Below are 26,317 nucleotides of genomic sequence, written 5' to 3'. Positions count from 1 at the left end.
AGATATGTTTTTGATAGAAGTTATGTTTTTGATTATTAACTTTAATAGTCTAGTTTATCAATCTTTGTCTTTATGGTGATTATTGTGTCCTGTTTTAGAAATCTTCAACTACTTCAAGACCACAAAGATATTCTCCTGTTTTCTTTCAAACAGCTTCACTGTTTTACCTTTCACTTTTCTACCTGCAATTCATTTTGAATTGATTTTACACATATATATATACACTCACTAAAGGGACCATTATTTCCTAATGCACTAAAGGTGTCACATTCGTTTCAATTAAATAACCATATATTTTGGATCTGTTTCTGAACCCTACTAGTCAATTTTTCTACCCTTGTATGTACAAGTAGCAGACTGTTTAAATTACTTTAGTTTTATAATAGGTGTGCTCTCTGGTAGTTTAAACCTTCCAACTTTGTTCTTCATGACTACCTTAGTTCTTCTTGGTACTCTGCATTTCCATATGCATTTTAGAGGCTGTTGATTCACACATACACACACACACACACACACACACACACGCACACACAATTTGCTGGAATTTTTATTGGAACTACATTGATTACGTGGATTATGCTGGAGGAGAAGTGAATCTTTACAACATTGAGTCTTATTCCATGAACATGGTATATTTCTGTTTTACCATTTATTTAGGTCTTCTTTAATTTCTCTCAGTAATGTTTTCTAGCTCTTGATGTAGAAGTCTGACATACAGTTTGTCTGAATTGTTCCTAGGCGTTAGGCTTTTTTTTCCCCTAATGCTACTATGAATGGTATTATTTTTTAAATTTTGTTGTTTATTTGTTTGCTACTTGGCATATAGAAATGCTTTGATTTTTATTGACCTTGTAGCCAACAAACTTACAAATTCTGACTTACTAATTCTAATAGATTAGCTATATATTCATTTGGATCACAATGATGTCATATGTGAATAAGCTTTTATTTCTTGTAATCCAATCCTTACTTCTTTAATCTTGCCTTACTGAACTGTCTCACATATGTAGTATAATGATGACCAGAAGTGGTGACAGTACTCTCCTTGTTTCTGATATCAGAGGGAAAGCTTTCAATATTTTTATCATTATTAGATGTTTGCTGTAGGATTTTTGTAAATGTCCTTTATTAGACTAAGAAAGTTCCTGCCTAGGGTGCTAAGAGTTTCTACCATGAATAGATGTTGAAATTTGTGAAATGCTTTTTCTGCATCTGTCAGGTTGGTCAGGTTGTAATGATCTGTCTCCCCCCACTTTTTATTGTTATTATGGTATATTATACTAATTGGTTTTCTAATATTAAACTAACCTTGCATTTTGGGAATAAGCCCCTTGTAGTCATGACGCATTACCATTTATATCATTTGATTAAATTTGTTAAGATTTTGTTAAGGATTTTTACATTTATGTTTATGAGATTGATCCATAATTTGCTTTCTTATAATGTCACTTCTAGCTTTGGGAATAAATATTATACTCATTAAAAGAGCTGGGAAATATAACTTCTTTTTCTATTCAGTGAAAGAATGTATGTAAGACTGATGTTATTTCCTAAATGTTTGGAAAACTTTACGATAAATCTGATAAATTTTAAAAACTAAAATGTCAGGAGTTGGTCTGGAAGATATACGGCTGCCAACTGATTCCTAATCTCTCCACACATCCTCCCCCAAATTACAAAATTAGCAAGGAGTGAAAGAAAACCACACCAACAGGATTACTCAGAGACAGAGAATACTACACCCTTGAAATTACCAAGTACAGAAATAAACACCAAATTTTAAAAAATGATTTCCTGCTGCTGTTGAAAGCCAATGGGCAAAAAGTGATAAAGAGGAGGCTTAAGAAATCCATGTAAAACAGGAGAGGGACATGGAAGACTTTGAGGAAGTATAGTCAAAATCAACCCTAGAATGAGAAAATCTAACACTATGTTCTAAAATATTGAGTACAACTTGGGGATTTGCTGGTTCACAGGACTGGCTATAGAAAAGGAACCTGAAAGTGAGAAAGGCTAAAATTGATAGTTTGAATAAGCACAGCTTCCAAAGAAGACCCAGATAAGTAGAGGAGTGGTGATATCCTCAGAGAAATAAAAGAAAAAAATTAGAGGGAAAAATTAAGATTCTGTAAAAACAAGAGATACAAGTCATGCCAACTCCTCTCCCATTTCCACTGTAACACTAATGCATCCATTCAAAAACTAAACTGTGAAAAGCTGGCACTCTCAAATTAGGAATCCTAGCCACAGAGTATTCAGAAATAGAAAATATCAACCTAATTCTATAAAAAGCTACTGTAAGAATAAAGCAGAACATATAAATCCAAACATTTCACCTGATGAAAAGCACCTCTCTCCCCAAGAAAATACATAAAGCAGAAGAAAAAGAGTCACTCCAAACTGAATTCAGTATCTTCAAATAGCACAATTCCATGAAAAAATGAAAATTTTGAATCAGAAATTTAAAAAACATAATAGAAATGGACCCACACACATACCAAAAAAAAAAAAAAAAAAAAAAGCAAAGGGGCTGAGAGATAAAATGAATGAAAGTGGACTGAACTCAAAAAAGACATTTAAAAAAGACAATAGGATTGAATAAAAATTTAATATAGGACATTGAAGAAAAGCAGGAAAACAACCAAGAGAATGAAATTTATTTTTTTAAAAAAGGAAGTCAGAGAAATAGGCAAAGAAGATGCAATATACGAATAAGTGGAATTCAAACAACAAATATTTACCCATTGAAAGGGTTCATTCAATACCTGGGGAAACTGACTCTAAAGAATCAATTCTGAGACTTATCCTAATAAGTTACTAGGCTTCACAGACAGAAAACACAGGGCCTCCAGGCAAAAAACAAAAATAAAAAACATATAAATAGGGCAAAAAAAATTATAATGCCACTGCACTCATCAAAAGCAAAAAAGTACCAAACCCAGATGGTTTCACAGGGAGATTTTAACAAATCTTTACAAACCATGTAGTTCTGATGCCATGTACATTGTTTTTGAGATAGGAAATGAAGGAAACACCCCAATTTTTTATGGAAGTAAAACACTGATACCTAAATCTGATATATATATCACAAAAAATAAAATTTGGCCAATACTATTTAGGTATATTATAGTAGGCAGTCTCCATGATGATCCCTAATGATCACTGCCCCCTGGTGTTTACACCCTTGTGTATGTAATCTCTACTTGCTGTGGACTGGACCTAGTGACTCTCATCTAATAACAAAACAGTAAAAGACCTGAGATGTTCCTTTCCAAGATTAGGTTACAAAGATTGTGGGTTTTATTTTGTCTATTCTCTTTCTCTAGGAACCCTCAGCTTGAGGGAAGCAAACTTCCCCCCGGTACATGGCAAGTCCAGGCAAGCCCAAGAAACTGATATCCCCAGCTAATAGTCAATGAGGACCTGAGGCCCACCAATAGCGACTTGAGTGAGCTTCAAATCAATCTTCCCTCAGTTGATTCTTGGCTGTCTTGATTATAGCTGCATGAGAGACCCTGAGCCAGAGGCACCCAGCCATACCATATATATTCCTGATCCCTGGAAATAATAAATGTCTATGTGTTAAGCTGTAAGGTTTAAGGTGATTAATTACTCAAAAATAGATAACTAATACAAATATCAAAGCAAAAATCCTAAATATTATCAAATACATTTGAACACCATATGAAGAAAATCATACACTCTGACTAAAAGGGGTTTATACTTTAATTGGTTAGAAATCAACTACTATAATTAATCATATTAATAGGTCTAAGAAGAACAACAATTTATTTTCATAGATATGAAAAAGTCCATGAATGAAATTCAGTACCTCAGAACTCTTGAAAAATTAGAAATGGAAGGAAAATTCCTCAGCATGAATCTAGATACATATGTAAACCTCAATCATAAAGCTAGCATCTTTAAAACACTAGAGGTATGTCCACAAAGGCCATGAACAAAGCAAGGATTGGCAAATCTCTCACTACTGTTTATATTGTACTATAGGTATTAACTGTAACAGTAAGAATAAAAACCTATCAGAGAAATAATAATTGGGACAAAGTAAAGCTATCTCTATAGTACAATTAGAAAATTAAAGAATCAATGATAAAACCAACTCAAACAACAGAAAAATTCAGGAAAATTCAAGCAACAGCATATAATATTAGCACAAAAATAACCTTTATCCAATAAACAAATAAGAAAAGTTAGATGACATAAATGAAGAGAAAACTCAGTTTGCGAAGGCAACAAGGGCAAAATACTTTGAAATACACTTACAATTAATTATTTTTAAAAGTCTATTAATAAAATTATGAAATTCCCCTGAGAGACATAAAAATGGACTTAAACATTAAGACATCTCCTGTTCTTAGTGTGTGTCTCAACATTATCAAGATGTCAGTTCTCCCTAAATTAATTTATAAGTGTAATGTTAGTCAAATAAAAATATCAACACCTGTTTTTATTCTGGAGGTAGACAAATTGATATGAAATCTCCTATAGAAAAAATAAACATTTAAGAAAAGCTAGGAAAATAATGAAAAATAAAGCTATGGGCAGGGACCAGCCCTATCAGATATTAAAACATATTAAAAATAATTAAACATATTTAAAAATATATTTAATTTAAAAATTTATAAAAATAGCACATGAATCCTGGTACATGAATAGGCAAACAGACCAATGGAACAAATGTATCAACAGATGCAACGTCAAGTAGAAATCTAGTATATGATAATGTCTAGTATGTAGTATAAGATAAATGTAGTATATGATAATATATGATATGACAGTGATATCTACAGAAGAAGGCCTTGTTAAAGAAATAGTATTGAGACAAATGGATAGCTATTTGGAAAAAATAGAAAATAAACTAAGAAATGGATCAGATAAACTAAGAAATAAACTAAGAAATGGATCAGATATATAAATATAAAACACAAAACTATACAAGTACTAGAAGAAAACATGAGTGAATTCCTCTATAGCCTTAACATACAGAAAGGCTTTTTAAAAAGTACTCAAGGGGCGCCTGGGTGGCTTAGTCGGTTAAGCGTCCGACTTTCGCTTAGGTCATGATCTCGCAGTTCGTGGGTTCGAGCCCCACGTCGGGATCTGTGCTGACTGCCAGCTCAAGAGCCTGGAGCCTATTTCAGAGCCTGTGTCTCCCTCTCTCTCTGACCCTCCCCTGCTCACGCTGTCTCTCTCTCTCTCCTAAATAAAAATATTTAAAAAAAAAGTACTCAAATTGAAATGGAAAAAAAAGAAACAATGGATAAACACGATGACAATAAATGCTTACATAGTAAAAACAAACAATAAAACATAAGCAAAGTCAAATGACACAATGACAACTTGGACAAATATATAAAATTATATATCATCAAAAATAACAAATATCCCTCATATTTAAAGAACTTAGGAGTGCCTGGGTGGCTCAACTGGTTAAGTGGCTTGGCTTGGTCTTGGCTCAGGTGACAATCTCACAGTTTGTGAGTTCGAGCCCCAAGCTGGGCTCTGCACTGATGGTGTAGAGCCTGCTCAGGATTGTCTTTCCCTTTCTCTGTCCCTCCTCAGCTTGCTCTCTCTCAAAAATAAATAAATAAACTTTAAAAAAATAATAAAGAACTAATAAAATTAAGGGGGGAAAAGTCAAATATCCTGTAGAGAAATAAGAAAAACATTAATAATTCACAAAAAAGATATAAAAAATGGTCCTTAACCATATGAAATTATGACCAACTTAAAGATAAATACACATTACAACTATGCTGAAATACTATCCTCGCCCATTAGACTAGCAAAAATTCAAAAACTTAACAGCAGCCTTTGTTGACAAAGCTAAGTCAAACAGACTACAGAAAATGTAAGGATGGTCTAGTCTCTGTGGAAGTGAATTTGGCAATATCTAATAAACTAAACATTCATTTAACCTTTTATTCAACAGTACTTCTAGAATTTATACTTAAGATATACCATTAGTAACACCAAAAAACTACACACGGTTATTCATTACAACACAGTATATATTAAAAATACAAAATTCAACCAACAAGGATAGGAAGAAAAAAACTCACTTGAAACTGAAAACAAAAACTAAATGAACTAATAGTTCAAATGAGTAACATAACCATATGGAAGAAGGAAAAACATCAGGGAACTAATTTAAGTAGCTTTTGAACACAGTGCAATGCTTTATTTATCCATAGTCTAGGGGAACAAACAAACAAACACAAACAGGCAAATCTTGAACTCTTTTTGGGAGTTTCAGTTTTCATAGTGGTATAGACGCAACAATTCTAAAACTACCTCATATAAGATCAAGTAAATGAATAAATATGGTGATGTTACTGGGTACCAGGAGACCAGTGGTGCAGGAGATACAATATGGAAGGGAAGAAGAACAAACTTTATGAGAATAGACTGCATTGGGATATATCAAGGATAAACTCATGGTCTCTAATAAATAAATGGGTTAATTAATTAACGTATGTCCTAGCTTTGTTTGCTAAAAGAGTCCAGAAACAAAGATGACAGCAGCAGTGAGAATACCAGGCATCCAGATCTTGGTTTTTAAAAATACTATTCCCTATTTTAAAGAATCAGTGCTGGGGTGCCCAGGTGGCTCAGTCAGTTAAGCGACTGACTCTTGATTTCGGCTCAGGTCCATGAGATCAAGCCCCACATCAGGCTCCATGCTGATAGTGTAGAGCCTGCTTAGGATTCTCTCTCCTCCCTCTGTCCTCCCACCTCTCAAAATAAATAAATGAACACCTTTTAAAATGTTTTTTAAAAGTCATTTTCTCTAAGAATGTTTCATATGAAAATTATGACTCAGCTGAGTGCAATTTAATATAAGGGTCTACATATGCCAAGTACACCTGAATGTTTCCAAACTATTCTGAAATATTAATTCGTTATAAGTACCGTCAATGGGTGCCTACAGGGTTTAGGAACAGAGGGCAGGATAATGCTAGAATGCTGCATGAGCTCATTTCTTTAGAATATTCACATTCAGTGTATCTCTCGTCTTCTGAAATATTTTCCATGGGTAATAAGAGCAGCAGGGATGAAAATCTTAGCCGAGTGAATTCCAGGCAATTCTCCAAGGTAAGAAAGTTAAACAAGCTAAAAAGGGCCAACATATAACCCTAAGGAAGGAACTTATCTTTTAACAGAATTCTATGAAAGCTTTTGGTGTTCTTTTGAAACACGAAGATATTTTTAGAATAATAATTAAAGCAATTTGTCATAAAGGATAACCGACAAGGGACTGATAAAGCTGGGAGGAAAATCAGCTAGCGTCACTTATACTGACTGATCACTTCCTTGTAACTGTGGCTAGTAAGGTAGTTCAGTATTGCATATTGGAGAGAGGTTAGCTTATAACCTTGAAGAACTTTTGTTCTTCATGTGTAGGTTAAAAAGGGCTGAACAGCTGATGACAGTGCTTTTCAAACTTCTATTGGGAAGTTTCTACCATTTGTTTTTTAACTTCTCATCAATTGTGAATCAACAATTTTGTAAAATGTAGTAAAACTATATTACTAGAAAAATGAAACAAAATCCCAAGACATTCAAGTTTCTTGAAATGCAGTGTCTAGTATATATGGGTGCTAAACATATGTTTAATGAATGACTCAACTGAATGCAATTTAAGATGAGAGCCTGTATATACAAAGTAGTTGGTCCACAAATGAACATGTCTTCATTGGCAAGGTGGATAGAGCTGGTATATTACTAGATAAGACCCCAGAACACAGGATACTTCCTTCATTTACAGGACAGCAAACAAGCCAAACTAGCAGTACTAAAGTACTAAGTAGTCTCTGATTATTTTCCCTGTGATTTTGCATTTTGTCCTAAATCCAGATCAGGAATGACTCTGAAAGATAAAGCAAAAGTCTAACAAATGCTTAAAGATAAACACCAGGCTCTACATGAAAGGGTGCACAATTTCCAGAGGATATCTCTGGAAATATAAAGTTTAATTTGTACTTACTTTTATGTAAAGGACTTTCAAGTATAATAATGCATATTCACATATAGCTTAAAATTCCTCAAACATATTAAATTATATATTTAAACATATACCTTTAAATATATTACATATATAATTATATATTTGAATTACGTACCACATAAATACTTATATTTCAGGACAAAGTGAGTAAAGTACTTAATTCTTTCACACACAGAACATTTTAAATTAATCTCACGTGTTTTTTATAAAGCCAAAGACCACTTCTTCCTACAGAATCAAATGTAGTATCCTAATGCAATCAGCACTGATGACAGCAGAGGGCACTGTCATACAAAATGGCCATTTGTCACCGTACAGAAGATTCCTCCCCAATTAAGTGCTAGTATTCAAAGAGGCTAAGATCTTTATAAATTGTCTTATATACCAGAAATAGTTTAATATATATTTATGTGAACACAAAGTAATATATTTCAACTGATAAATTGGAACCTGAGTCATAAATTATAAAAAAGAAAAATTAAATAATTATATACTTCACATAAATTAACTTACTGACTCTTTCCTAATACAATTTCTATTATCATATGATACAGTTTATACTAAGTTCAAAAAGAAAATAAAACAGAACATATCAGCTACAGAAGAGTTGACTTCCTTAGTAAACAAGGAAGGTATGAAGTAATTTCATAAAAGAAGAAAATAATTACTATAAAACTTAGGGTAACAGTTTTCCCTACATGGAAAGGAGCGAGCTATAACCTAGAAGGGGCTTGTAGGAGACTTCAGGAGTACTGACAATGTTCTCCTTCTTTTTTTTTTTTTTTTTTAAATGTTTTATTTATTTCTAGGAGAGAGAGAGAGACAGCATGAGCAGGGGAGGGTCAGAGAGAGAGGGAGTCACAGACTGAAACAGGCTCCAGGCTCTGAGCTGGCAGTCAGCACAGAGCCCGACGCGGGGCTCGAACCCACGAACTGTGGGATCATGACCCAAGGGAAAGTCGGACGCTTAACCGACTAAGCCACCCAGGCGCCCCGACAACGTTCTCCTTCTTGATCTAATCATGGTTACATAGTTTTCCATTTTGGAACAGGTCATTAATCTCAATATTATGTTTTATATACACAAAATCAAAATATGTGAAGGCCTTCCCAAAATTACATCAATAGTCAGAGGAAATATACAAAAAAAGTAATGATAAAATGAATAGTATACCTATAGAAATACTTCAAAAACAGGGGTTCTAAATCAAGGGTCCATGGATGAGATTTTATGCAAAATTTCTCCAAGACAGGGTTCCTGGCTTTCATTACATTCTCAAAATCTAGAACAATATGCGTTGTGGAAATATCATCTGGGTATGAATACAGGTCCAGCTATTTTATACGCAATTAAGTTCCAAAACTATTCAAATGACACAGAATAAAATATATCTAATATAGGAGAATTTCTGATTAAGGAAACCATTTTCTTTATTAATGAAGTTAAAAATTCAAATATGCTTAAATGCATAATAATTTGTGAAGTTATAACACGTGGAAGCAAAATGTATGACAACAGCATGAGGACAGGAGAAGGAAATAGGAGTATATTAGTGTTCTTGTATTTTATGTAAAGTAGCAAAATATTATTTGAAGGTGGGCTATAGTAAGCTCAAAATGCATTATATTAATTTTAAACCAACGAGCAAAAAAAAATCAATATATGTATGCACATGTATTTGTGTGCATATATAAAAAAATAGAGAAAGTATGTTTCAGTATTTTAGAAATACATATATTCCTATATATGCCAGACACTACAATTCAAGAAATCTTTATGTCTTGGTTTGCTGTTTCATTTTTCTAATAATATATTTTTACCACATATATATATTTATATAGGTATATATTTTTATATAGGCATACCTCATTTTATTGTGCTTTAACTGTACTTTGCAGATATCGCGACCTTTACAAATTGTAGCTTTATAGCAAACCTGCCATCCAGCAAGCCTATCAACTCTTTTTCCAACAGCTTTGCTGACTTTACATCTCTGTGTTGCATTTTGGTAATTCTTGAAGTATTTCATCTTTTTCGTCATTTTTGTATTTGTTATGGTGGTCTGTGATCAGTGATTTGTGTTGCTATCGTAATTATCCTGGGGTGCCAGGAACCATGCCTATATAAGACTGCAAACTAAGTGATAACTATTGTGTGATCTGACTTCTCTACCTACTGGTCATTCCCCTATCTCTCTCCCTCTCCTTGGACCTCCCTATTCCCTCTGAGACAACAGCTAATTAATAATCCTGCAATGGCCTCTAAGTGTTCAAGTGAAAGAAACGGTATTATGTCTCTCACTTTAAATCAAAAGTTAGAAATGATTAAGCTTACTGAGAAAGGCATGTCAAAAGCTGAGATAAGATGAAAGCCTTTTACACGAGTTAGGCAAGTTATGAATGCAAAGGAAAAGTTCTGCAAGGAAATTAAAAGTGCTGCTCACTGAAAACAAAACAATAAGAAAGCAAAACAGCTTCATTGTTGATATAGAGGAAGGGTTTTTAATTTTTAATTTTATTTGAGAGAGAGTCAGCCCAAGCAGGGGAGAGGGGCAGAAGGTAAGAGAGAGGGAAAGAGGGAGAAAGGCAGGCAGAAAGAGAGAGAGACAGAGAGAGAGAGAGAGAGAGAGAGAGAGAGAGAATCTTATGCAGGCTCCACACTCAGCACAGAGCCCAATACAGGGCTCAATCATGAGCTCAATGCTCAACCAACTGAGCCACCCAGACACCCCAATATAGATAAAGCTTTAGTTATCAGGATAAAGATCAAACCAAACACACCGTTTCCTTAATCCAAACCCTAACCCAGAGCAAGACCCTAATTCTCTTCTATGAGGGTTGACAGAGGGGAGAAAGCTGCAGAGTAAAAGTCTGAAACTAGCAGCAATTGGTTCATGAGGTTTGAGGAAAAGGCATCTCCATAGCATGAAAGTGTAAGATGAAGCATCAAGAGCTGATGGAGAAACTGAAGCAAGTTAGAAGACCTAGCTAAGATACTTAATGAAGGTGGCTACATTAAAGCAATTTTCAAGGTAGAAGATTGGAAGATGCCATATAGAACTTTCAAACCTAGAGAGCTTCAGAACTTCAAAGTTTCAAAGGACAGGCTGACTCACTTGTTAGGCGCTAATGTAGGTGATGACTTTAAGTTGAAGCCGCTGCTCATTTACCATTCCACAAATCCTAAGGGCCCTTAAGAATTATGCTACTTCTGGGGCGCCTGTGTGGTTCAGTAGGTTGAGCATCCGACTTTGGCTCATGTCATGATCTAGCAGTCGGTGGGCTCAAGCCCCGTGTCGGGCTCTGTGCTGACAGCTCAGAGCCTGGAGCCTGCTTTGGATTCCGTCTCTCTCTGTCTCTCTCATTCTCTCTCTGCCCCTCCCCCACTCACACTCTGTCTCTCTCGGTCTCAAAAATAAATAAACTATTAAAAGAATTATGCTACTTCTACTCTGCCTGTGCTCCATAAATGGAGTAAGAAAGATTGGCTGATGGCACATCTGTTTACACCACAGTTTAATGAATATTTTAAACCCACTATTGAGACCCCTGGCTCAGGAAAGAAGATCCCTCTCAAAACATTACTGCTCATTGACAAATGCAGCTGGTCAGTCACACAAAGGCTCTGATGAAGATTATGGGATTAATGTCTTCATGCCTACTAACACCACATCCATTCTGCAGCCTGTGGATCAAGAAGTCATTTTGACTTTCAAGTCATTGTATTTAAGAAATACATTTCATACATAAGTGTAGCACTGCCATAGCCAATGATTCCTCTGATATCGTGGCAGAGTAAATTGAAAACCTAGAAAGCATTCGCCATTCTACATGCCATCAAGAACATTCATGGGAATGATTCATGGGAAGATGTCAAAATGCCAACATTAACAGGAGTTTGGAAGACACTGATTCCAAACTTCATGGATGACTTTGAGGGATTCAGGACTTCAGTGGAGGAAGTCACTGCAGATGTGGTGCAAACAGCAAGAAGACCAGAATTATAAGGGGAGCCTAAAGATGCAGTGCTGCAACGCATGATAAAACTTAAACAGATGAGGAGCGGATTCTTACAGGAGAGCAAAAGAATATGGTTTCTTGAGATGGAACCTATTCCTGGTGAAGATACTATGAAGACTGCTGAAATGGGATAGTGATTATTAGAGATAAAATGGGTATATAAAAAATAATCTAGAATGAGGCAGAAAAGTAAGAAACAATAAACAGACGGAGCAAACACCAAGATGACAGATTTAAACCCAATTATATTAATAACAATGAATATAAATGGTGTAAGCTTTCCAATTAAAAGACAGAAATTGTCAGACTGCACAAAAAAACAACACTCAAATATATATTGTCTACTAACTACAATTACCTTTAAAAAACACAGCATAGGTTAAAATAAAAGGAAGGTGGGAGTGGGAGGAGGTGTCTGGGTAGCTCAGTCAGTTAAGCGTCTAACTTCCGCTCAGGTCATGATCTTGGAGTCGGTGAGTCTGAGCCCTGTGTTGGGCTCTGTGCTGACAGCTCAGAGCCTAGAACCTGCTTCAGATTCTGTTTCCTTCTCTCTCTACCCCACCCCCATTTGTGCGTGCACTCTCTCTTAAAAATAAACATAAATAAAATAAAAAAATAAAATACAGGAAAGCCCAGATGGCTCAATTGGTTAAGTGTTAGACTCCTGGTTTCAGCCCAGGTCATGATCTCATGGTTCATGGCTTCGAGCCCCACACTGGTAGTGCAAAGCCTGCTTAAGATTCTGCCTCCCTCTCTCTCTGCCTCTCCCCTGCTTGCTCTCTCTCTCTCTCTCTTCCTCAAAATAAATAAACATTTAAAAATAAATGAATAAATAAAGTGAAAGGAAAGAAAAAGATATACCACAGAAATGTTAATCGTAAGAAAGCTGGATGACTATATTTATATCAAACAAAATAGATTCCTGATTAGATCATGGACTTGAAAAAATACATTCGTATGACAACTGAAAAACTTTGAATGAGGTCTGTAGATTAATTAAAAGTTTTGTAACAATATCAATTTCCTGGTTTAATAATTGTACTCCAGTTAACATCTGGAGAAACTGAGTGAAAGATATTTAAGAATTATCTGTGTAAATTTTGCAAGTTTTATATAGTCTGTAATTATTACAAATTGAGAAGTTAAAAATATTTAAAAAAATAAAATCTCTGTCCTTTGAAAGACACTAATAACAAAGTAAAAAGGCTGAGAGAATATTCACAATACTTATATTCGAGGAAATACGCTGATCTTATATATAACCTAATCAATATCATGTGTACACCAATGTGTACCTAGGTTAAGTTTATGCTAAACATCTACATATTCATTAAATCATTTATAAATATTTAGCAGAGACCATTTCTATTTTATAAAGAAACTGAGACTTAGATAAAATATTTATTTAAAGTCAAATACAGTTGAACAATGTGAGGGGTTAGGAGCATTTACCCCCTTTCAGTCAAAACTCTGTCTAGAACTTTGACTCTACCAAAACTTAACTACCAATATCCTACTATTGACCAAAAGCCTTATCAATAACATAAACAGTCAACTGACATATACTTTGTATGTTATATGCATGATATACTCTATTGTTACAATAAAGTGGGCCAGAGAATAGAAAACGTTATTAAGAAAACCATAAGGAAGAGAAAATACATTTTACAATACTGTTCTGTATTTATAGAAAAAAAAGCAGTGTATAAGTAGACCTGTGCAGTCAAACTCAGGTTATTCAAGGGTCAACTATAGATAAAAGTGACAAACTGGGATTGAACCTAAGTCTACCTGACTCCAGTGCTTGGGCTCTTTACTGTTTTGACATTTTATCTCCAGTTATGCTTTATATGCTATATATATAGCTTTCCATTATTTGTATAGATCAAAGAACACTATAATGGTTCTCCTTATAGCTGAGTTAGTAGGTCTTAGGTATGGTAACCGAGAACATAGTTGCAAGCACAAGTAAAGTATTAGACTCTACAGAATAGCATTCCTATAAAGTATAGCTATCCAATATTAAAAAGAATTCTGGGAACTGAGGGCTATTGGTCCCAAATAATTTACTCTAATTTCATTCCCTAATCAGTCCAAAAGCTCCACAGTTACTACAAATCACCAAAAGGAGAACCTCACTTTCTCTTTTTAGTTTTTTATTTTTCTCTGTACAATTCTTTTGACTCTTAAAGTTTCATACATTTCCTTGACTCCCTTCCCTAGGAATCTGCTAACATGGATTTCATTTCCTCAAAATCATTTTGTTAACTTTTTGAAATGTATAGTAATAAAGTAATGGTAGAATTGTTATTATACTAAATTGAGTAAAATTATCTACTTTAATAATTGACAAAAAGAAAATATTCACTAATTGACTATCTTGTTTAAGAATATATACAATATTTATATTTGAGCAAAATATTGATATTTGTGGAGGGAGTACAGCAATTTTCACCTTACCTGAAATCACATGCTGTAGTAAATTCGGCTCCTCCACCCAATGCCCGACCCTGAATCAGTGCAATACTTATTAAAGGGAGTCTGTTTATTGGAGGAAAAAGGAAAAATGGATGTTAATATTTTTCACTTCAATATTAATTTATAAATGTTATTTTTACAAAACCTGAACTACAGTAGAAACAAATTATTGAGCTATGTTTAATAACACACCTCAAAGGATAGTGGAACTGTGAGCCTGTATATCATGAGGAATAAAACAGTCTAATTCTTTTTTTTTTTTTTTTAATATTTTTATTTATTTCTAGGAGAGAGAGAGAGACAGCGTGAGCAGGGGAGGGTCAGAGAGAGAGGGAGTCACAGACTGAAACAGGCTCCAGGCTCCGAGCTGGCAGACAGCACAGAGCCCGACATGGGGCTCAAACCCACGAACCGCAAGATCATGACCCAAGCGAAAGTCGGACGCTTAACAGACTAAGCCACCCAGGCGCCCCAAAACAGTCTAATTCTTAAAAAATAATTATTCATACTAAATGCTATGTAAGTTTATCACACTACCTCCCTGAATATATTTTGAGATTTAACTATATTTTTATATATATTACATATATGTAATATAAATATAATTTATAAAGTATATGATATATACTATACATGATATATATACTTTATATTTTTTGTACATTATTATATTTTTTAACTATATATTGTGACTTTCTTCCAAATGAATTTTAAATGTAACATATAGCTCCCACAACTTCCCAGCAGCTGGCAGTCAGGAATAATTCAATGGGATCACATCTTACTGCATTTGAGTTGATGGCAAGTTTTACATGGCAAAATTGAGAGTATATCCAAAGGGAGAAAATATGGCAGAAAAGACTGAGCTCCAAAATTATATTATAAAGATTCTTATCAAAAGTCTTTTTATTACTCATTGAATGATCAATATCTAATCCTATGGAAACAAATGGGTCTGTGGTAAAAAGAAATCTCTTCACCTTTTCTGTTTGCAAAGAACCACTTCTGAGGAGTCTGTATTACAAGGTATATCTAAAATGCCTTGAAAGTATGGAATATGCTGTAGGTTGTAACCAAAATGCAAAGGTGTAGGCCTCAAGAAATGGGAAATTTATTAACACATTCTGCTTCCAAATAAAAAGGATTAAAAAAATTTTATGATTTCTCTAGGAAAAATTCAAATAATAGGGAAGGGAAGGTGAAGTAGAACAAAAACTAAGAAAAAAAGTATTTTAGAATAATATTTTGATTCTATTATTCTTTGTAGGCTCTTATATATGAAGAGCACCAAATACAGATTGATGCCCAACTAGTAAGTATGCTAAATGACATGAATTTCCTTAGTTTTTATAATTTTTAAATTATTTACATTTGGAATACAGAAGTAGAAAGCTAATTAGCCAAAATGTCATAGTTTGTAACCCCAAATGCAGTGATAAGCCAAGAAGAATTTTCTCCTTTTTTTCTTCATCTAGATGAAAAGTAAATCCATTTTCCTCAGAAATCTGTAAAAGCCTTCACCAATCATAGGTATTTTTCTCTCACCTCTGGATATAGACCACTTTATAATACATTCTACTAATTTTGAATATGAGGCAACATTTATGTGTCATTTCCTGCAGTGTCCTTATTCTCCTCTAATATCAGTGTTTAACTTTCCCATGGCAATGCCTACACGTAGCTAGTAATATAAGCTCTTCAGGAAAAGTGCTGTCTTAAATTCTTTTTATCTCTCCCTTCTCTTATCTTTTAAATGCCTGTGCATACTTCACCAACATTTAACTAAATGACTCTCCTTGATGGCACAAATAAATAGTTCATCACTAAAATGAACATAATTTGAAAATCAGGTATTTTTTAACTGGTGCAAACAGAACAAATAAGAGTTATTTTGTTTTTTTAAGAAATCATATCTTAAAGAGAAAGATACATTACCTCATAAATCTTGTTAAGGTGTTCTGCATGAACATACATAAAGCCATTCCATCCTTTAAATAAGAATAAGCATAAACACAAATGTATAATGTAAATGTATTATATAAGAAATATTTAAAAAAATTTTCAGGATTTAGAAAGCAACAAAGCCAAAAATATACCCAACTTTTTAAAATGAGGTTTTCATTTAACACTCTTTGATGTTGTCAGAAATGCAAATGATGTATTTGATTTTGTTGACCTTCTAGGACTCCTTGAGCTCTGCATGAGATATTAGCAAAGACTAGGGCATGAGTCATATTACACACCTCAGAAGAATGTGAAGGTCTACTGAGGGTAATTTGGGGGAAAGAAGTAGAAGATACTATAGGATACCTGTTATCCCAAATTCTGATCTCCTAAGAATATAAACATATAAAAAACAAATTTCTTAAATGTACAGTTGACCCTTGAACAACACAGGTTTGAATGGCATGGGTCCACTTACATGTGGATTTTTTATAGTCTAGTATTGTAAATATGCATTCTCTTCCTTATGATTTTCTTTTTCTCTTTTTATCCGAGAGAGAGAGAGAGAGAGAGAGAGAGAGAGAGCGCATGCCCAAGCGGGGTGAGGGGGAAAAGGCAGAGGGAAAGAGAGACAGAATCTGAAAGCAGAATCCACATTCAACTCAAGCAGGCTCCACACTCAGCACGGAGCCCAATCCCACAACCTTAGGATCATGACCTGAGCCAAAAACAAGAGTCAGATGCTCAACCAATTGAGCCACCACCCAGGTGCCCCATTATAATTTTCCCAATAACACTTTTCTTCTGTAACTTACTTTATTGTAAGAATACAGTATATAATAAATATAACACAGAAAATATGTGTTCATCTACTGCTTATGTTATCAGTAAGACTTCCCACTCAACATTAAGATATTAGAAGTTAAGTTAGGGAGTCAGAAGTTATATGCAGATTTTCAACTGCACAGAGGTTGGTTGCCCTAACCTCTCAAAAGGCATCCCTCAAAAGTTTATAATAATCTTCTGTTTGCTAAATGGCTTTTCCTTATCCTTATCTTCCTGTCTCCGTAACACATAGTAGCTTGCTTTGACCAATTTCTGTATTTTGAAATCTTCTTTTAGTTCCTAGCAATATTTCCCACTCCTGATTCTCTTCCTATTTCTTTGATTTTTCCTTTTCAGTTTTCTTACTCATTTAGCTAATCCAGTAAATGCATGTACTCCCCAAAATCAAATCCATAATTCTCTTTCTGTTCTTTATCTACTATTTCTTCCTTGGAAGTCTCATTTATCCTGAATGCTTCAGCTAGTGTCTTCAGGTAGACTCCTAAAACCTCCTAGAAAATCCACATTCTGCCAAGACCTCAAATTCAGCATGGCAAAACAAATTGGGAACGAAAGAGTGGAGTTTGAATCCTCGTGTTACTGCTTATTAATAACATGAACTCAAGTAAGTCTTAGCTGTGAAGTGAGTTTCCTCATCCATAAGGAAGGAAGGAAAAATTAAAAAAACCTGTTGTATTTAACTCAAAGGATGGTTGGAAAAATGACCTGGATACTCTGTAAAACATCACAAAAGTTTAAGTGAGGTCTAAGTTAAGAGAAAAAGATCTTCTAATCAATAAGGCTCAAATTTTTGTTGTTTTCTTTGATTCTTCCATTTCACAGTTCACCCACAATTAGTTACCAAGCACATCCTTTGAAACATTTACAATATAAATCCTTTCTTTTTCTATTTGCACTGCTGCTACACTAGCTCAGACTTGTTATTCATACTTAAATTATTGTTAACAGTCTTGTTTCCTAACTAGTCTCTCTGTATTTAATTTATTTCTCCTCTATAATATACCTTGCCTCATCATCCTTTCTACAGAATAATGATTTAGATCACCAACAGAATAAAGTCTAAATTCCTTGGGAAGAACTGACCTCACCTGACTCCAAAATATTTTTACTAAATTTACTGAGTACCATACCCCTCCATCCAAGCATCCTAATTTCAGCCATAACAAACTATCTGCCATTCTTTTAACATAAGTCTTTACTCACATCATTCCCACTATTTGGAATAGCCTCTCCTTGTCTCTACCTATTTCAAGTAATGCCCAGATCAACTAATTTTTCCATCAAGATATTCTAAATCCCACAGAAACAGTTTTCTCATTTGTGTTTCTGTGGTATTTTTATTTTTGTGACTTAACTGTAGTATAGATTGGCTTGTATTCATTGCAATTTGGACCCATTATTAGACACAATTAGGTATACAAGACAGAAGCTAGGGAACACAAGTGGAATCCACATGGTCCCAGTTCCTAGTCCTCAAAAATTTTATAAGAGATAGAGAAATGCAACATGCATCAAAGTACATTATATTACACAAAGTATTTTAAGAAATGTTTGAACTGAGAACAGTGCCAAATAAGAAGCAATTCATTTCAACTGGGTTAGGGTAATTGGGATGGATTTATACAGGAGAAAGGGAGATGGCATTTGCTACACCTACATAGTAAGTCTTTAGAGGTTGACAATATGCCTTCTTTAGGGGTACCTAGGTGGCTTGGTTAGTTCCAAGCATCCATCTCTTAATACTGGCCCGGGTCATGATCTCACAGTTCGTGAGTTTGTGTCCTGCGTCAGGCTCTGCACTGACAGCATAGAGCCTGCTTTGGATTCTCTCTTTCCTTTTCTCTCTCCTCCTCTCCTGCCTGCACATGCATGCCCTCTCTTTCTCTCTCCTCTCTCTCTCAAAATAAACTTTAAAAATAAAAATGCTTTCTTTATCCTCAGAAGCTAATACAATGTTTTGGGTATAATACTCTATTTGCTTTTGAAGTTAACTAAATCAGATGAATTTTGGGTGGAGAACTATGTTAATTTATAAAACATGCAGTCAATGAAAGGTAAAAACCAACATAAATTAGATATAAATTTCCTAACTGAAAGCTTTTCTCACAAAAGTCAATCTATTATTATAAAGTGATGAGAAAATTAACATAAGCACAAAGAATTAAGACAGTTTAAAACTAGACTAACTTTATATTCTATTAAAAACCTGTGGGGTGCCTGGGTGGCTCAGTCGGTTAAGCATCCCACTTTGGCTCAGGTCATGATCTCATAGTTCGTGGGTTCGAGCCTGGAGTCTCCTTCAGATTTTGTCTCTCCCTCTCTCTACCCTTTCCCTGCTAGCACTCTCTCTCTCTCAAAAATAAACATTAAAAATTTTTTAATAAAACATTTTTTTAAAAATCTGTGCCATAGGGCCTGTTAAATTATCTTTATAAAGTAACTTTAATAGGCCTATTTTCTTTTCTCTTTTTTTTTTTTTTCTTATTTTTGAGAGAGTGAGAGAGCATGCAAGTGAACAAGAAACTGGGGGGGGGGGGGGAGAGTGTGGAGCCCAAAGCAGGGACCAAGCTCATGGATGTAGGGCCTGAACTCACGAACCACAAGATCACAACTTGAGCCAAGGTCAGATGCTTAACCAACTGAGCCACCCAGGTGTCCCAATAGGTCTATTTTGTTATTACTAGACTTAGAGTATGAAAAATTCTGACAGAAGTAACTAGAATTGGTAAGAATGAAAATGAAACAAGTATTGGGGTGCCTGGGTGGCTCAGTCAGTTAAGCCTCCAACTTCGGCTCAGGTCACGATCTCATGATTTGTGGGTTCGAGCCCTGCGTCGGGCTCTGTGCTGACTGCCAGCTCAGAGCCTGGAGCCTGTTTCAGATTCTGTATATCCCTCTCTCTCTAGCTCTCCCCTGCTCATGCTGTCTCTCTCTTTCTCTCTCTCTCTCTCAGAAATAAAACATTAAAAAAAATTTTTTTAAAGAAACTGAAACAAATATTAAACTATGTACTGTTATAATTCTTTCAAAGATAAGTCACACTAAAAGTGCTTAAAAGCAACATAAGACAATGGTCAATAATACAGATTCTAGAGCTGAACTGCCTAGGTTGAATCTGGACTCTTCTGCTTACTAGCTAGGTTGACTGTGGGTGTGATACTTAACCTCCCTGTGCTTCAGTCTCTTTACCTTAATAATAGCACCTATCTCATTAGGGGAGTTAAGTAATTACTAAATAAGTTTCACATGTAAAGAGCTTAGTGACTGATATAGTAATAGAACAAAAATGTTATCTAGCACTGTTAATTTTTAAAAATTATTTTAGGGGCGCCAGGGTGGCTCAGTCGGTTAAGCGTCCGACTTCGGCTCAGGTCATGATCTCACGGTTCGTGGGTTCGAGCCCCGTGTTGGGCTCTGTGCTGACAGCTAGCTCAGAGCCTGGAGGCTGTTTCAGATTCTGTGTCTCCCTCTCTCTGACCCTCCCTTGCTCATGCTCTGTCTCTGTCTCAAAAAATAAAAGAACTATAAAAAAAATTTTTTTGAGAGACAGCATGAGCAGGGGAGAGGGGCAGAGGGATGGAAAGAGAAGGAGGGAGGGAGAGAGGGAGGAAGGGGGGGGAGAGAGGGAGAGAGAGAGGGAGAGGGAGAGAGAGAGAGAGAGAGAGAGAGAGAGGGAGAATCTCAAGCAGGCTCCACACTCAGCACAGAGCCCTACACAGGGGTTGATCCCACGACCCAAGGATCATGACCTAAGCCAAAACCAAGAGTAAGATGCTAAACCCACTGAGCAACCCCAGTGCCCCAGCACTGGTATTATTAATATCAGTAACAGCATTGGCAATCAGATAATGAGTATGTTCTGGCTTTAATGTATCATAAAGTAGTGATTATATTGTACTAGCCCACATGACATGACCTAGGGAGAAAGAAGATTAGATTTGTCCCCCAAAGCCACTGAGCCCAAAACGACATAATGCTCAGGCCCTTTCCTGGGCTGTGGGAAGAAAATGAGCCAATGAGAGATACACCCAGCATGTGACAGAATAAGCTGAGGAAAAGAAACCAATGAAAGGCTAGACCTGTTCTCATAAATGAAGGCCAGAACCAGGGAAGTAACCAAAGGAGGTTCTGAGACCTACTGCAGACTGATATTTTCATCCCAGCTAAATGATACCCTGAGTCCTAAACCCACTCCTCTAGCTCTTACTAGAACAACAAAGATGCAAAGCACAATGCTCAGCCAAGATGCCAACAGGAAATATTAATGTCATTTTACTCTAAGTCACATTTACCCTGAGTGGAAAAAGGCCCAGCCTGTAAAAGTATCTTATCCTAGAACCATAAATGAACCTCTCTCTTTTTTTCCCTGAGTGCTCGTTGTATGGATATATTAATTTCCTCAAAATACATAGGCAGGTTTAGAGAAAAATAGAATAACTGGTCTATAAATTAATGAGGCTAAAAGGCAACTCTACAATAGTAGTAGCAAAAGCAAAGAAGTCAGACAAGAACTTTGAGGTCTCCGTAGAAACTTAAGCAGCAGAAAAATAAGAGGTAACAGATTGACAGAAAAGTAAAAGAAAGGTCAAGGAGCAAAAAAGAATATTATCTTTCAGCTAAATTAAGAGTACAAAGGTTTCTAAAATACCAGACTTTTCCTCGAGGCACTAAACCCACTCACTGCAGAATAAGTAGGTTTATTTTTCAGTATCTTGAAGATTATAATTGGATTTTGATGATTTCTGCCTTTTGAAAAGAGACTTCTGGTAGTCGAGAGAACATCTGTGACAAAAGTTCAAGTCTTATAATGGGTTAATAGTTACATTAGATTTTTTTTTCCTATTTTATTCTTTTCTCTGTCCCTTAAGTTTTCAGGGCTAATGCTTGTGTTATGCTAATCCATCTCCCTGCCTCAACTTTCTCAATCAAGGACTGACTGACTAATAGGGACAGTTGAAGCTCTTTTTGTACCCATTAAACAAAAAAATACGAGAATGAAACCAACTTCTTAAGATACTACATTTTTTTAAAAGCAGGATGATAAACAAAATGTTAATGGTTATTGATGCCATTATGAGTACATGAAGGTTTTAGAGTATTAATCTACCTCTATTTATATTTGGTAAATTTCACAAATATTTTTTAAACCTTGAAAAAAATACACTGACAAAAACATCAACATATATATATATTAAAACCCATTCAATAATCACTTTCAAGTATCTCATTATAATCAGAAGGACTGTAATCCAATTACTAAAATCATCCTCTATTCTAGTTATCTCATCATCCTGAGAAAAGCACACACTAGTGATACATCTATAACAACAAAATGTTAAGTGTATTAGATTAAGAGAAAGGCTGTTAATGAATGAATGTTAAGAGCCTCAGATCTCAGCTCTAAGGGACATGCATTTATATGTGCAGCTGCAACTCATACAGATATATGAGCCTCAAAAGTCCTGAGGCCATTTTAAATCTCAGTTTTAAACATATTTATTCTTCTTTCTCAGGCATATAGAAACACAATCCATACAAGAAATGGAAACAGTTATCAAGTACTTTATACGTACTGTTTCTAGTTCTTGTTAGTTTTAAGAGGATCATGTGACTAATATACCCCATACTTTAAACATATTACTATTTCTTAAAATTAGCCATAAAGAGAATTTTACCCAAATTGCTTATTTGTATGCTATGTATATACTATGACTAGAGAGATTTCATAACAGTATAATAAAGAATCTCTCTACTCAGAAAAATGCTTTAAATAAAATAAGGCATTTTCAGTACAACCTGGGTTCTAAGCATACACACCATAAAGCAGAATCACAATGCCAGATTTTGAGGAGACTGGCAGATGTGCATAACTCACATGATGGATCCCTGCAGTGCTAGTTAAGCAATAAAGCCATACCACCCTAGTTCTCAGCTGGTGACCAAAAGCCAATTCTGCTTTACTGCCTGCATTCAAGACAGTAGACTACTTGTGGAATATCCAAATGGAAAGAATAAACCTTATTAAGTGATCCCTTATCTGAAGCCCAAAAAATATATATGAAACAATCTACTTTTAGCTTTTATGTGTATAGAACATAAGAACTCCTGGCCATGTGATTTAAAGAGACAGAAACAACATCTTAACTAGAAGAAAGCAAAATAACCTTTTACTCTTTGAGGAATGTTTTCCTACCCAACTTACATCAGACCCCAAATAATCTATTATCTCATTCTATCTTTATAATGTCTTTCATGAATAAATAAGGTACCTAGGAATTCAATCACTCCAGAGATGAAAAGTGATAATTAAAAGACTTGTAGGTCATATAGCTAATTATGAGATGACCTTGGGCAAGAATCCATATATTCAAATCTCCGGCTTAGTGCTCTAACCATATGAACGCATCACAAACTTAAGTCTAATAGTGCTACAAATTATGGATCATCTCATTGTGTCCTAATATCAAGATCTTTGAAATAAAAATAATAGCTACCTTTTTCAAACACCATCCTAATAGGCACTTTCTATATATGTCTTGAATCTTTACAATAGTTCTGCAAAATACAGAATTCTAATTTATAGATTAGGAAAATAAGATTTAGGAAGATTAAGTGATTTTCCCGAACACTTACCCAGAAGGTGTTGAAACCAGCATTCAAATCCAAGTCTTATCAAAATCACCAAAAGATAGCTTTTTCCTCACATTTTTATGTAAATACTGATCATATACTATACAGAGCAGTAGGAGTTGTAAAATATCATTAAAACATTATTACCTATATACAGCCCACATCTATAATTAAATGGCAATGAATACTTAAATTTTTCCTTTTCCTTCCTTTAACCCCCCCCCCTTTTTTTTTTTTTTTTTTGCCTAGAGGATATGGGTGGAAGTTCCTAGGTTCCTTGGAGGATAATGGAAAATAATTAATAATGGAAGATGATTAGGATTCGTTTTATTAGCATAGTTCAAAAGCAAATGTTTTAATTGTTACCATATGTTGAAGCCTAGTATGTGCCAAAGCTTTTCTGGGTCCTTTATATATGTCCCTCATATAAAATTCCTCATCATGAAATGCTAAGGGTCTTCCACTTAAAAGAATTCAAACTCTTGCTGGTTTTAATGGGCTTTAGTGATTGCTAACCTTCTTGCCCTTCCTTTTCTTCCCCTCCATTACTTCACAATATTCAACCTAATCTATAAGAAAACCAAAACCTCTGATCCTTGGAAGCCTCTTATTATGATGATTATTATTATGATAGCTATTATCATAATAACCATATGTAAGACATAAACATCTCAGCCATAAATATCTGACACACATGTGGAATTTAGGGCACAATTCATAGAATACTTGCCTCTGGAGATGCTAGTGCTTTCACAGCATTCAGATCAGATCCTGAGGAGAAAGTATTTTTTGCCCCTCGTACAATGAGACCTTTCCCCTCTGTCCAATTTTCCAATTCAATCACTTTTTCCAGAAGTTGTAGCATCATAACTCCTGCCACAGAGAAGAGGGGGAATCAAAGCACATTAAGATACCAGAAAAATAGAAATAATTTAGAAAGCATCAGGCGTCAAACAGGACTCTTAGATCCTACATTTTACAAATATTTACTGAATATCTATCAAATGTCTATTGTGCTGGTACCATGGGGTATACACAGAAGGGGTATACTTGATAACCCCTGCTTTTGAAGTTTACAGTATGTTAGTAATCTTTCTCTTTCTCTCTCTGTCTGAACTAAGAAATCACACAAATACATGGCTAGGTAGAAAATGAGAATACATCATACATGTCCTAGGAATAAAAAAATTAGAATAAATAAGGGGTATGGTGGTAAGAAAAAGTTATTCCTTAGGGTCAAAATCAAATATAGACCTGACTTCACAGTAGTAGGCACTGTCCTAGTCAACAAGCTCAACAAGCATTATAAAATTAACAAGCTCATAACAAGAGTTATGCCTGTATTCCTAACTCAATTATAGTTCTGCCCCAGAAGACTGAGATCTTACAATCTATTGCGTATATGGTATACAAAACAAAGTATGGTATTCCTACTCTACTCACATGAGAACTACTATAATAGATGTTAGTTCAGGAAAGGGACAGTACATATCATCTTGTTCCACAGATGACAGACTATGCTCTGAGGAGCCCAAGGCATACTATGAACGTACTTCATGGGCTGCCAATAAGATGCCTACCATCAATACTATGATTTATAGATTAAATTTTTACCTTGATATCATTCCAAAATTCTATTGGAGTTTCTTTATAAGGAACAAATTTAAAATGGAAATAGGAGGGACTATAATTCTTATCTGTAGTGGTCTTCCAAGTTCTAAAGTTCATAATGCTGTCAACATGATTAAGTTTACTCTTTGTAAGAAAATATTTTAGATGCCAATATAAAAATCATAACAGAAGGTTAAAACTGGCAAAGAATCTGTATCACAAGGCTCGAAAACTTACTTTATGGGCTCCATTAAACTATGTATACTATTTTGGAATACAAACCCCACGATGTCAAAAACTTACTTTCTTTGCCACTTTCTGAAATAACCAGTAATAAAGTAGTTCCACAATAAATTTTAATGTTATTGATTCACAAGTAGATTCCACATGTTTAGAAAGTTAGAATCCTTTCTAACTGCTAATTATGACCTGACTAATATAGTAGCCCTTCGCAAGGATGTCCTAGGTGTTTTATAAATATAGTTCTTGCTCTCAAAATGTATACAGTCCAGTAGCATTTTACAAAAATAAAATAAAATAAAATAAAAATAAGTAATTTTTTAAAAAGCAGTCATTTAGCACAAGAATCAATCTATATAGGTAAATATGGACCTTCAATCATCCCTAATATTTAAGCTTCTAAAAAAATAATGCTGGCCTTAAGTATGAGACATCCATACCAGTAGTTAACCTTGAACTCATCTTTTTGATTCTGGTAAACTAAGCATAAATGTTAGAAGGAACCTTAAAGAGTAGCTG

General features: G+C 34.8%; 1 protein-coding gene across 2 annotated transcripts in view; it reads right to left on the bottom strand.

Annotated features, from left to right (window-relative positions):
* ECHDC1 (ethylmalonyl-CoA decarboxylase 1) overlaps positions 1-26,317 on the bottom strand; it is a 48,481-nt gene that overhangs the window by 11,231 nt on the left and 10,933 nt on the right. For both annotated transcript variants that reach the window (XM_039255845.1, XM_039255844.1), the window contains exons 3-5: positions 24,678-24,820; positions 16,463-16,515; positions 14,510-14,590 (exon numbers count right to left, since the gene is read on the bottom strand). In XM_039255845.1, the coding sequence (XP_039111776.1) occupies positions 14,510-14,590; positions 16,463-16,515; positions 24,678-24,820 (277 nt within the window). The remainder of the gene's footprint in view (positions 1-14,509; positions 14,591-16,462; positions 16,516-24,677; positions 24,821-26,317) is intronic.

The sequence above is a fragment of the Hyaena hyaena genome, unplaced genomic scaffold (assembly GCF_003009895.1).
Source record: "Hyaena hyaena isolate Hyena2069 unplaced genomic scaffold, ASM300989v1 scaffold_549, whole genome shotgun sequence".
In the NCBI taxonomy this organism is placed as follows: Eukaryota; Metazoa; Chordata; class Mammalia; order Carnivora; family Hyaenidae; genus Hyaena; species Hyaena hyaena.
The sequence above is the reverse complement of the archived record's forward strand: the minus strand, read 5'-3'. Positions and strand labels throughout refer to the sequence as shown.